The 13,462-nt window shown below is 37.7% G+C and overlaps 1 protein-coding gene across 2 annotated transcripts in view; it reads right to left on the reverse strand.

Moving 5' to 3' along the window:
* Window positions 1-13,462, reverse strand: part of TXK (TXK tyrosine kinase) — a 61,651-nt gene that overhangs the window by 5,787 nt on the left and 42,402 nt on the right. For both annotated transcript variants that reach the window (XM_061420100.1, XM_061420099.1), the window contains 4 exons: window positions 10,188-10,262; window positions 6,832-7,003; window positions 3,313-3,529; window positions 537-601 (listed from right to left, as the gene is read on the reverse strand). In XM_061420100.1, the coding sequence (XP_061276084.1) occupies window positions 537-601; window positions 3,313-3,529; window positions 6,832-7,003; window positions 10,188-10,262 (529 nt within the window). The remainder of the gene's footprint in view (window positions 1-536; window positions 602-3,312; window positions 3,530-6,831; window positions 7,004-10,187; window positions 10,263-13,462) is intronic.

The following is a 13,462-nucleotide window of genomic DNA, read 5'->3' on the forward strand; positions in this document are numbered from 1 at the left end:
AGGAGAAACCCTGAAATCACTAGGATTAAATTTATAGCAACCTGAAGGGAAGCAGACTCAAAATATAAATTGCCCTGAGTTGTTGAAAATAAGGTTTTCCAACCTTATTTTCACACCCTTGCTGTCTGTAAGCTACTACAGTTGATAAGAGAAATGCAGGAAAAGGATAGCAAAATCAGAGCTGAGTAAACAAATTCTTTTTGTTTTTTTTCTATTTCAGAAATATATAAGGAAAACTTTTCTCTTAACCTTCTACATATGATAAGTAGACTAAGAAATTCTTTTTATTCTTAAGGGATGACATACTTCTTTTAATAATGACCTGACAGATCAGAAGACTAACCCACAGTCTCAGTTTCCCTTATAGCTCAATTGGTGCATGTGCTAAAACTCAAAGTGGGTCAGCAGGATATCCAACCACATCAACACTTCCCTCAGGGAAGAAAGAGCAATGCCAATAACACCTTCAGCTTGTCTGTAGACGAACATAAGAGTCCCTACTATGAGCAAAGAAAGAAAGAAAGTATATCATGTACCTTGTCATTCCAAAGTCCGAAATTTTTACTATACATGTAGAACTGACCAAACAATTCCTTGCTGCCTATAAAAAGAAGAAAAGAATTCAGGTTTGAATACAAAGTTTTTTCTTTACAGAGTTTGTACTCTTTTCCTTATTTCGTTTGTGGCTCAGCACTACATCTGAGTGAACACCCATGTTACTTCATGGTGATAACTGTCGATGCTACATAGGATTTAATGTATCTGCCCTTGCGAGATGGATTTTAGTGATTTTTTTTTAAGAAATGATAAAAAAGAAAAATTTTAACTAACTTTTTTCCTTTTTAAAATGTGTAATCTTTCTCAAGAAGTATCCTTGACAAGTATCAGGAGAAACTCAACCTAAGAGGTAAAAAACTATGAATCTTGATATAAAAAACAGTGTGTATTTAAAACTTTACCTTTATAAGTAAAAAGAGGAAAGTCCAATACGCATGAAAAATAAAAGATCATTATATATCTTTGGGATAATCATTATATAAAATTATTTATAGAAATTAAGAAATTGTATTTAAAATTTACATTTCATTGAATGTAACATCATGGGGTCGCAAAGAGTCGGACACAACTGAGCAACTGAACTGAACTGTTTACAATTGATATTTTCTTATTTATTAAACCACAGTGAACTAAATATAGTAGTATATAATGCAGAAACTATTTGATGCCAAGACAATCTATTTTCAGTCAGCTTAGTCAGAAAAACCATTGACTTGATTTTTTAGCCTCATGTAGGTCAAAGGTTTGACAGAATTTTTCTCTTTTGAGCTAATTTGTGGTTCAGTTAGTTCAAAAACAAAAGAAAAAACTTGAAATGGAGAGCCAGCAGGAGCCAGTCTGGAAGATGTTGTCAAGTGCCAGCAATGATCTCAAAGTCAAACCGCAAGGCAAGCCCTCGACAGAGAACACACGCATTGTTAGCTAATATATCTTGAGTGGCATGTAGGTGGAGAAGACAGGACACAAAAGAAAGTGATCGAGGAAGGAACCAAGACCAGGCAGGTCTGCAAGAAGACAGCTGGAGCAAATGGAATTACCTCAACCATCACCTGACTGAATTTTGAATTCTAATCTTTATGGGGAGGACAAACCACAGAGACTAGGAAGGTGAGTTAGGTGGAACTGATACCATATCCATCCAACAAAATGTGCGCTCAACGGCAACTCAGGCCAGACACTGGGGAATGTGTCATGAAGCGTGTAAAACGATGGTGGAGCTTTTGCTTGAAGTGCTTACACATATTAATCCACGTAATCCTCCCAGTAAGCCCAGAGGAAGGAGGTGCTATAATTAACACCACTTGACTAGTTAACTAACTTAAGGTCACATGTCTAGTAAGAAACAAAGGTGAGATTTCAACTAGCTGAGGCAGGGTATGCCATCTTGACTACATAACAAACTTATCAGGGAAATTTTCCAAAACAGTTGATCACTAGATTTTAGCCCCAAAGATTCTAATTTCATTGGTTGGTGGTATGGGCTCGGTACTGTGATGTTTTAAAGCTCCCAGATGATTCTAATGCCCAGCTAAGTTTGAGAGCCATTGCTCAGCAACTTGCACTCTAATGACACTGAACTGCAGCTCAGAAGTCTACGCCTTGATGTCAAGGAGTCTGGAGTCTAATATTTGCATAAACAATGTAAACAATTATTAAAGGAGGTAGTAAATAATAAATGCCAATGAGAGCTCTAAATCATGTGTAGGACAAGCAATGGTGTGCTGGGGCTAATGAAATTATGACCCCTTTCTTTCCCCAAAATAGTCCAGCCTGAATGACAGTCCATTGGGGTCGCTAAGGGTTGGACATGACTGAGCGACTTCACTTTCACTTTTCACTTTCATGCATTGGAGAAGGAAATGGCAACCCACTCCAGTGTTCTTGCCTGGAGAATCCCAGGGACGGAGGAGCCTGGTGGGCTGCCGTCTGTGGGGTCGCACAGAGTCGGACACAACTGAAGCAACTTAGCAGCAGCAGCAGCAGTCATGGCTGATGAAAGTTCAGGATTACCTGTAAGTGTCAGTAACAGGGACTTCTCATAAATTCTCAAATTTTCATTGGATTTAATTTAGGAACTTAGAAACGAGACATGAAAGGACACAGAAGGAATAGTACGAATATCATGAATAAATACGGAGCAGACAGAAAATGTTTTTCAAGGGGAGGTAGCAAGGCAGGGAAGCAGAGCTATTTGCTTCTGAGGTAAAACAAGCTTTGATCTTGTTTGTTGGAGGGTTTTTCTGAGCAATACAGAACAGAATGGTTTAACATTTCGAGTCCCTCTCAATAATGCCAGTAGTGCTTTTATGATGCTGTAAGAACCAAACCACCTCCACCTGGAGGCAGTTTCGCCCCCTGGGTGAGACCCACTGGGGCTGGGGCTTCAGCATGGTCCTCCAGCACCTGGCAGAGAGCTTGTCATATACAGGCACTTAATATGTATTAGATTATTGGTTGAAATAAAGATAGCAGTAAGAGAAGGACAAAGAAAGGGGGAGAGAGGAAAGGAAAGTAGTTGATTTGTTGGTGAATAATTAGTTCAAGACATATGTAGAGTAACATCTTACTTGGTTACAGCATCAGTAGGCAATAGAAAATTAAGCTACATTTCCCAACAAATTACACGAATAGAAAAATGTTTTAAAATTAAGCCAAAGGATGCATTATTCAAAGTGTTGAAAGTCCTAACTTATCATGTCCTTCTGAATATATGTTTAATACACAAAATAGTCAGCAAATTTGCACTGTACTTACTAAATCCCTATGGATAAAGCAGTTTCTCTCCAGATACTCCATTCCTTCACAGATATCTTGGCACACACTCAGTAGTATCTCCTTGCTGAGCTTTCCTTTTCTCTCTCTCAGATAGTTAAGCAGGCAGCCATGTTCCATAAACTCTGTCACAATGTAAAGGGGCTTCTGCTGTATACACACTCCATAAAGCTGAACCAGCTTCGAATGAGATAACTTCCTGTGGAAGAAAACATAGACCCATGAGCAAATTTGTGTTTTCAAGTGTTTGAACTCAACTGGTGATATTTACCATTTCCACATGATGTTCATCATCAAGCTATGACTGAAACTAACCCAACCACAGAGCAAGTAGGACAGTTTCTTTTCCACTTTATGTGCTTAGAGAGTGGGGTCAAGAGGTCATGCGGTACTACTTCCTAAGTTGTGATACATACAGGATAGTCCATGCCCCATATTCTGTTTTTCTTTTTTCCATTTTGTAAGCCTTTTGTTTCCTCTTTACTGCTACCCCTTGCCCAGTTCCTGGTCCTTGAGTTTCAACCTCCCCAATCACAGCTGTCTAGACAAAAAATTCAGGACAGACAGAGGGAAGAAAGAGCAATTGATGTGAATTTTTATAAATTGAGAAATTTTAGAAAATTGAATTATAACTAATAAATGCATTTAAAGGAAATTTTTAGATTAAGTTGAAGACTGAAAAACATTTACTGACATGAAACTCTTCTATGTATTTAGTAATCACACACATACACACAGACACACCCATATCATACTTTTATGTCTCTTAAAAGGGTGATGGCTGTGACACCTCATAGAAATGAGCTTTGAACTGTTGGATAACTTAAAGAAAATTTCACTTTAGAGAATTAAAACATTCGTGCTCAGCTGCTTGAACTTTTCTCTCCTCTCTTTTTCTCTTTTCACACACACATACTGTGTTCTTGAATATTACCTACTAAAATACACTAAAATAAAGTTTTTAAGAAATGATACATATGAGGGGCTTCCCTGGTGGCTCAGTGGTAAAGAATCCACCTGCAAATGCAAGAGACACAGGTTTGATCCCTGATCTGGGAAGATCCCACGTGCCATGGAGCAACTAAGCCTGTGTGCCACAGCTATTGCACCTTTGTCTGGGAGCCACAACTACTGAAGCCTACATGCCCTAGAGCCTGTGCTCCGCACAGGAGATGCCACTGCAATGAAAAGCATGCACACCGCAGCTAGAGAGCAGCCCAGGCTCACCGTTACTAGAGAAAAGCCCGTGCAGCGACAATGACCCGCATAGCCAAAAATAAAATACATTTAAAAAAAATCTTGTTTAAAGAAATGAAATGATACAAATGAACTTATTTACAAAACAGAAACAGATTCACAGACTTAGAGAATGAACTTTCGGTTACCAGCTGGGAAAGATGCGGAGAAGGGATAGTTAGGGAGTTCGGATCCACACGTACACACTGCTGTATCTAAAATGGATAACCAACAAGGACCTACTGTATAGCACAGATAACTCTCCTCAATGTTATGTGGCAACCTGGATTGGAGGGGAGTTTGAGGGAGAATGGATACATGTAAATATATGACTAAGTCCCTTTGCTGGTCACCTGAAACTACCACAACATTATTAATCGGCTATGGTCTAATATAAAATAAAAAGTTTAAAAAAAGAAAAAAACTTTTTAGTCATCTATTTTTCAAAAGTTTATTGTTTCTTTTGTACTGTAATATTTAGTCCCTAAAGCCCTTTTATGCCAACTTGAATATGGAATAGAATGTTCAAATTAATGTTTGTAATTTTAGGAGGTGTATAATAAACTAACATTTTGCTAGTCAAAAGTACCTTGAAATGTTACTTCTTTCCATTCATAAAGATAACACAAGATCAATGCATCAGGGAGATTAATTATATTAAAACAACATGTATGAGTGATTGATACATTCCCATATAATGAGCAAACAGAAACACTCCAGTTAGTAGGGGAGAAAGCTATTCAAGCAGCTCTACATGATTTTAATTTGTAGATATATGTATTATATGGTGGCACTAGTGGTAAAGAATCTGCCTGCCAGTGCAGGAGACACAAGAGACGGGTTCCATCTCTGGGAAGATTCCCTGGAGTAGGAAATGGCAACACACTGCAGTTATTCTTGCCTGGGAAATTCCATGGATAGAGGAGCCTGGCAGACTACATTCCATGGGATCACAGGAGTCGGACACAACTGAGCAACTGAGCACACACATGTACATATTATATGTGTAGATTTTGTCTGATTTACCTTTCTAATTCATGAAGTGTATTTTCACTTAGGGGATGCAGCTTACATGCGTGCAAAATAATGGCAGGGAGGTAATTCTTGAAATGTAAAACTAATTTTCCACGAGAAAGCTGCCAAATTGATACTCACATGTAAGCATTTGAGAATTAGAACATTACACTGTATTTGCTCAGTAAGATCACTAGCAAAAGTTTATCAGAAAAAAAGAAATAACCTTTATCAGAAATAAGGCAAGAACAAATAAATAAACCTTCACTTGTATGGTTCAGTCTAACAAATAGAACAAATATTTTTCAAGGGCACAGAAAGATGCAAACAGAAAAAGAACGTTGTTTGCTGTAACTTTAGGACGCATTAATACACATTCCTTTCTCATCTTAGAAAAATGCATATGATTCATTGTAGAACAAACATGTCATATTTATGTAAATTTGTTACTTAAATATTTTCAAACTCTGTAGTCTTCTTTTCTTCTAATTGTTCTTTTTTCCCATGTGATCAGATCAAGTTTCAGAGTTTTTAATGTCATCTGTGGTGACCAGGCTGACCTCTCTCCTGAACTCTAGACTCATTATGCACTTGACCCTTGGTCATACTTGGCTACCCAATAGGTCTCTCAAATTCAACACGTCCAAAGCAGAATTACTCATTTTTCCTCTAAAACTATTCCTCAGCCAGTCTCTCCCATTTCAGTAAATGGTGCCATTCTCTGCCTAACAGTGCACCCAAGACCTTGGTTTTCACTTTTTGGTCCCGCAGTCTCCTTAAGTGATTTGTTACATCTAATTTATCAGCAAGTCCTGATAATTTTATCTCAAAAATGTATCCTGAAACTATTCTCGTCTCTCCATCTCTGCTATCAACCCTTTCACCATCATCTTCCACCTGCTTTATCGAAAGGGCTCCTAAAAATGTATAATGAGATTTGAAATAGAAGTGAAATATTTTTCCCAAAGTTTAAATTGCTCAAATTATATTTAAACATCTCAGAAGAAGGATTTAAATTCTAATTCCTTCTTTCTGATAGAGATTCTAGATGAGATTTTACAGGTGAGGAAATTGAAGCTTAGAAAAATGAACTAACTCAAGCCACACAGAAGTCAAATAATTTGCCCAGGTCCCACAACTAGCTTGGGCAGAGTTGTGACACAAATCCACTAGTGACTGACTCCAAAATCCATGTTCTTTCCATGACACCTGGATGTTGTGTCTACTTGTCTGGGTTTTGTGTATACTTACATCATCACTTTAGCCTCTTCAATGAAATCCTCTTCAGACATGAAGCCTTCGTTGATGGCCTTGATAGCTACCTGGACATGTGCTCGCCATTGGCCTAAATAGACCACCCCAAACTGACCACTTCCAATCTGCTTCACAAAAGCCAACTCAGATGGATCTATCTCCCACTTTTCTGGAAAAGTAAAATATCCATGTTACAAGTAAGGAAAAATGTTAAATTTTAGAGCTAGAAAAGATCTAGGAATTATCTCGACCTATTTTCTTTTATTTTTTAGAGAGGTTGAAGACATTTATAAATGAGTAGTAAGGACCTGTTACCATTTTTAATACTATCATTGTGGCTTAAAAGTGTAATTCCAGAATTCAAGTTTAAATGCAATAATTTCTAAAGGAATTTTATATGTTGAGTCATGCCATATAAACACATTATTATAAAATAAATAAAAGCAAACAAAGATACAAATCTCACTTACTTGGAGAGAAATTATGGCTTATCAAAACAGGCTTTTTCTTTCCCGAGAGATCCAGAAGGAAACACAGTTCTGTGTCTTTCTAAACTAAACCTGCCAAAACCAGATGTGGTCCTAAATATGTACATCCCCACACTGTTTTTGTTCTGATAAGTAAACTTGTGAGGTAGATAAAACCTGGGCTCCCCCCACCCCCATCCCAGTTTCTTTTACTGTTCCTCTGCCACTCCCACTCCAAAGGGCTTTTTTGCCCTTTCTCTTTTGCAAAAAGCCTAATCAATTCATCTAATAAATATTTTCAATATTAAGATTCTAACCTATATCTAAGTGTACGTTTGAAATGAGAATTACATTACTGAATATGTCTCATCCTATAGAAGCAAATCAGTGGTTGGGGGGGGGGGACTATTTTTAAAATAATGCTTTGGAAAACTCAGAATCAAATCTTAACTTTTTAGTATCCCCTTTTATATAGCAATGCCACCATCTGCTGGAACTTTAAGATAATGCATTTAAAAGAATTGAAGGGAATTCCCTGGCTCTCCAATGGTTAGGACTTCATGCTTTCACTGTCCAGTGCCCAGGTTCAATTTCTGGTCAGGGAACTAAGATCTCACAAGCTGTGAAGCACATTCTCCTCTACTCCCCCCAAAAAAGAATTATAAGGACTAATGGACCCTTGTATCGGGCTTTGCAAGGTACTCTCCTTTCCAATAGTAGGTGTGTTTTTAAAGTAACATAGGAGAATATAGTCATGACCTTGGGATTGGCATAGATTTATTCAACAGAATATAACCATAGAAGAAAATATTAATAAATTATACTTCATAAAATCTTATTTATCAAATATAGCCCATTAAGGAAATGAAAAAGTAAGCCACAGACTGGGGGAAGATAGTTCTTAAAATACATAAGCAACCTAAGACTTCCTTTTCAAAATAAGAATAAATCAACTAGGAAAAGGCATATAATCCTATTGTTAAGTGTTAAATAAAAACTTGAATAGAGTTTTCTCTCACAAAAGAGAATACCCAAAATGGCAACTGAACCTATGAAAAGTTGATCAGGGAAATTGCATATTTAAACCAAAATGAGATATGCACGCATACATTGCTAAGTCGCGTCAGTCGTGTCTGACTCTGTGTGACCCCATAGACGGCAGCCCACCAGGCTCCCCTGTCCCTGGGATTCTCCAGGCAAGAACACTGGAGTGGGTTGCCATTTCCTTCTCCAATGCATGAAAGTGAAAAGTGAAAGTGAAGTCGCTGAGTCTTGTCTGACTCTTAGAGACCCCATGGACTGCAGCCTACCAGGCTCCTCTGTCCATGGGATTTTCCAGGCACGAGTACTGGAGTGGGGTATGAACAAAAACCAAGCCAGAACAAACAAAACCACAAGAATACGAAACACTGGCAAGGACAAAGATGTGGAACAGCTGAAACTCACATATGTCATTGATTGAAATATAATTTGGGATAAGCTCTTTGGAAAACTGACTAAATCTAAGTGTGTGCATACTCTATGACCCAGCAAATCTACTTCTAAGTATACATCCAACATTGTCTGGCCATAAATGTGATTAAACTTTATCAAAAGACATACAAGAATGTTCACAATAATATTATTTAGAAAAGCCAAAAATTGGTTCAACCCAAATGGCTATATAAAGAAAAATGGGCAAGCCCATTGCAGTATAGTCACAAAACAGCAGTGCAGCACCACACAGAGGGACCAACCACAGTCGACACCACGAGTGAATCCACTCATGGACCCGTGGGAGAAAGAAGCCAGACATGGATGCACGGTGTTGAATTTTGTTTATATAAAGTAATCAAAATTAGACAAAATTAATCAGACTCTAGATCTATGAACTATATACTGTTAAGAATATTTAAGTATTGAAAAGTTTATTTTTTTAATGAATGAGGACCATATTTAACTTAGATAAATTGCTAATGATAGAATTTTTAAACATGTAGTATTTATGGGGTAGCAATGGCACCCCACTCCAGTACTCTTGCCTGGAAAATCCCATGGATGGAGGAGCCTGCTAGGCTACAGTCCATGGGGCCGCTGAGAGTTGGACATGACTGAGCAACTTCACTTTCACTTTTCACTTGCATGCATTGCGGAAGGAAATGGCAACCCACTCCAATGTTCTTGCCTGGGGAATCCCAGGGACGAGGGAGCTTGGTGGGCTGCCGTCTATGGGGTCACACAGAGTCGACAACGACTGAAGTGACTTAGCAGCAGAGAAATGATCTAAGCACACATAACACTCTGGAATCACTTTTCCATCCCAATTCAGAGACTGAGTCCTGGGTACCTGCTACACAATAATTGTGTGTGTTGTTTTTTTTTTTTTAAGCATATTCTTAGTCCCCATAGTGAGATAAATTTAAGAAAATAAAATATCACCAAATTATAAAGAAAGATTCTTTAGCTCTTATTTATTCTCATAGCTTCATAACTACCACATTCACTAGAAAATAGTTCAAACTTCACCCAAGTTCTATTTGAAAAGGTGAAAAGGACAGATTAAGCAGTTTATTTTAGTAGGTCCCATTGGGAAGAAGTCATTTCCCAGTCACCCACATAACCAGAGAGCAACAACCCAATCATTCAGATAAAAAGAATTGGAATTTATCAAACAGGTTCCAAATAATGTATAATGAAATTTGAAGGAAAAGTGAAATATTTCCCCCCAAAGTTTAAATGCCCTTATGAGATGCATTTAAATCTCAGAAAGGAAATTTAAACGTTGAGGAGAAAACATTTTTCAAGACAGACATCTCAAAAGAGCTGAGAATTTAAAGAACATAGAGAAAACTTGGGGTAGACTCTTTACTGGTTTGATTTTTACTTGAGCACACATGCATACTTTACCATAACTAAAACCAGCTGTGGCCGGCAAACAACTGCCCATCAGACCAACTGGGTAACGGAGACGGGACATGAGTCCTGGGGAGAAAGAGAAACCAGCATTTCAATTCTAGTTCCTGGTACAAGAGAAAAAGCCAAATATACCAGAAGATGGAACCATTCCCTAAACAGATCAGCCAGAGAAAGTATTCTACAGCTAGTCTGTTTGGTTATTTTTCCTATTTGAAAAAGACTTTTCATAATATAGTATATGCTCATTGAACACAAGTTAAAGAAGCCAAGAAAATACAAAAATGAAAAGGTCCCTTACAAAATCTTAGTATCCAGAGATACTTTGTTATCATTTTTGTGGCCATCTTCGCAAAAATCTCTATATTTGAACATATATACACATCTGTATGTTTCATGGAAATGGAAATGTTTTGCTATAAGCTTCTTACACTCAACATATAATCAATGTACATCAATGACTATAAATTGACCTTAAAATTATTTCCAAGATTTCACTATAGAAAAATATGCTGTATGCTGGAGGGAGTGAGATGAGGGTAAGAGCATGGCAAGCAAAAGGATGAGATTGAGATAGCTCATGTTTGGTGACTTTGATGTTCTTTTAATTTTTTAAAACAGAATATAGTTGATGCACAATATTATATAAGTCACAGCTGTACAATAAGGTGTTTCACAATTTTCCAAGGTTGTACTGCATTTATAGTCATAAAATATTGGCTGTAACTCTCTATGTTGTACAATATATCCTTGTAGCTTATTTTATACATAGTTTATACCTCTTAGACTTCAATTTTCTTAGTGAAGTAGAGAGGCAATTTGCTGATGGGCAGTGGGTAATACTGGAAAGAGGGTTTTGAGGAGAATGGTAGGAATTTGAACAGAAGAAAGCATGCCTACTAGTGACTCTGAAAACCTAGTTGGGGTTAGAGCCCTCATCGAGTTGGGACTCCATAACACATAATCCAAATAAAAAACACAAGAGGAATTGCTTTAACACCCTAACACTTCCCTCTGAATTCAAAGTTTTTGTTTTCCAAATATTTTTATTTTGTGAATTACTACCAACAGTTTCAACAAAGGTCCATCTAGTCAAGGTTATGGTTTTTCCAGTGGTCATGTATGGATGTGAGAGTTGGACTGTGAAGAAGGCTGAGCACCAAAGAATTGATGCTTTTGAACTGTGGTGTTGGAGAAGACTCTTGAGAGTCCCTTGGACTGCAAGGAGATCCAACCAGTCCATTCTGAAGGAGATCAGCCCTGGGATTTCTTTGGAAGGAATGATGCTAAAGCTGAAACTCCAGTACTTTGGCCACCTCATGCGAAGAGTTGACTCATTGGAAAAGACTCTGATGCTGGGAGGGATTGGGGGCAGGAGGAGAAGGGGACGACAGAGGATGAGATGGCTAGATGGCATTACTGACTCGATGGACGTGAGTCTGAGTGAACTCCGGGAGTTGGTGATGGACAGGGAGGCCTGGCGTGCTGCGATTCATGGGGTCACAAAGAGTCAGACACAACTGAGCGACTGAACTGAACTGAACCAATAGTTTAGTGACAGTGTATCTCTCTGATAGAAACAAAAAAAGTCTGTCACTCTCTTTGCACTGTCCTTACTTCTGGTAAGGAAATGGATTGTTATGAGCTAAATTGACCAGGAGTCAAAAAGTAGATGGGCTAGTCATGGGTTTCAAGCCTCTTCTAAAATGGTCTCTCCAAAAATCTAATTTACTTCTTTCTGGAAAAGACAGCAGGCATTAAACACAGACTGTGGAACCAATGGGTTGAATGACTCCAGTGGTTTCATATATTTCTGTGGTTTCAAATCTTGGCTCAAATACCTATTAATGGTGTGACCTTGAGCACAACTTATGCCTGAGTTTCCTCACCTGTGAGATGGAGATGTCAACAGTATCAACCTCATTGGATTTCTCTGAGGATTAAATAAATAAATAGACATAAATAGGGTCTGCCCCAAAGTAAGTCTTCAATAAATACTAGTTGTTTCTAGATCCTGTGCCTTTCCTCTTATCATTTTTCTTCCTCTTTGTCTTATCTCTTTTCTACTTTCTTTTCTCTCTAACAACAGCCATAGTTATTAGTTTTCAACTCCTATCTTTCATCTTATTATTGTTTGATCTAACTTTAATTTTAAAAGTTATCTGTATGGTATTTCACACACTGTAAGAATAATTTATATATGTATATTGTAATTTAAAAATCCCTAGGGCAATCTACAAAGCAGAAAATAAAAGTTTTCCTTACCCTCAGTCTCCTTCCCCAGAGGTAAACATTAACAGTTTATAGTCTGTTATCATCTTATTAGTTTAAAAATTATTATCTAAACTTTAACAGAATTTTCCTAGGCACACATGTCTGTGTGAATGTGTATTACTCTACAAAAGTGAGGCTATAAATATACTGTTTTGCACTTTTTTTTTTCCTTTATGAAACAATTTTTCACTAACATCTTTTTAGGTTAGCACATCCTGATCTGCCTCAGTACTTTTTTTAACCTCACCACCACAAACACTCAGTTTCTTAAATTTCTTCTTTGAAGGAAGAGGAAAGAAGAGTGTGAAGAAGAAAACTCAGACCTGATCTGATTCTAAGGGTTTCCATCTCTGGCCACAGATACGTCCTCACTGGCCTCACTCAAACACGTTGCCACTTCCTCTCTAACCAAATGCCCAGTGACCACCAGGAATATCCAGGTGGACTCAGCCCATGAGTGCATAAAATTTCCATGGATTTATTCCTGATATAAAAAACCAGTGTAATGGAAAAGTGACTGCTTTCCAAAAGGGAATCTTTTTGTCAACACAACTTTTCATTAGAAAAATCTTAAAAAGTACTGCGCATCAAGAAATCAAAACAGTATGAAAGTTGCACTGGGTTCCCAATTCTATAATGTTGAGGTAAAGAGATTCCCCTTGGACTCAGAGTAGTCCAGGATAGACTGAATGAGGGCTGAAGGTCAGAGCTGCGATTGTAATTGTGATGGAACTTTCTGGAATCTTACATCTTTCCACAGATGATAGGTTTGCAAAAGTAGCCATCATTGCAAATAACAGCAAGAGGAGGGGGTTAAATATGACTCTGGTATGGTATACTTAAGTCAGATTATAACTGTGAAAGACTATGCCTGCTCTCCAAACAGGAAATACAGAGAATGAGACATTTAAGGGTAATTTTCTACTGTAACTGTCTAGAGAGCAAATTTATAGGGGCAAAGGAAAAAAAGCATGATTCTTTAAGACATTTGAAAT

The sequence above is a fragment of the Bos javanicus genome, chromosome 6, assembly GCF_032452875.1.
Source record: "Bos javanicus breed banteng chromosome 6, ARS-OSU_banteng_1.0, whole genome shotgun sequence".
In the NCBI taxonomy this organism is placed as follows: domain Eukaryota; kingdom Metazoa; phylum Chordata; class Mammalia; order Artiodactyla; family Bovidae; genus Bos; species Bos javanicus.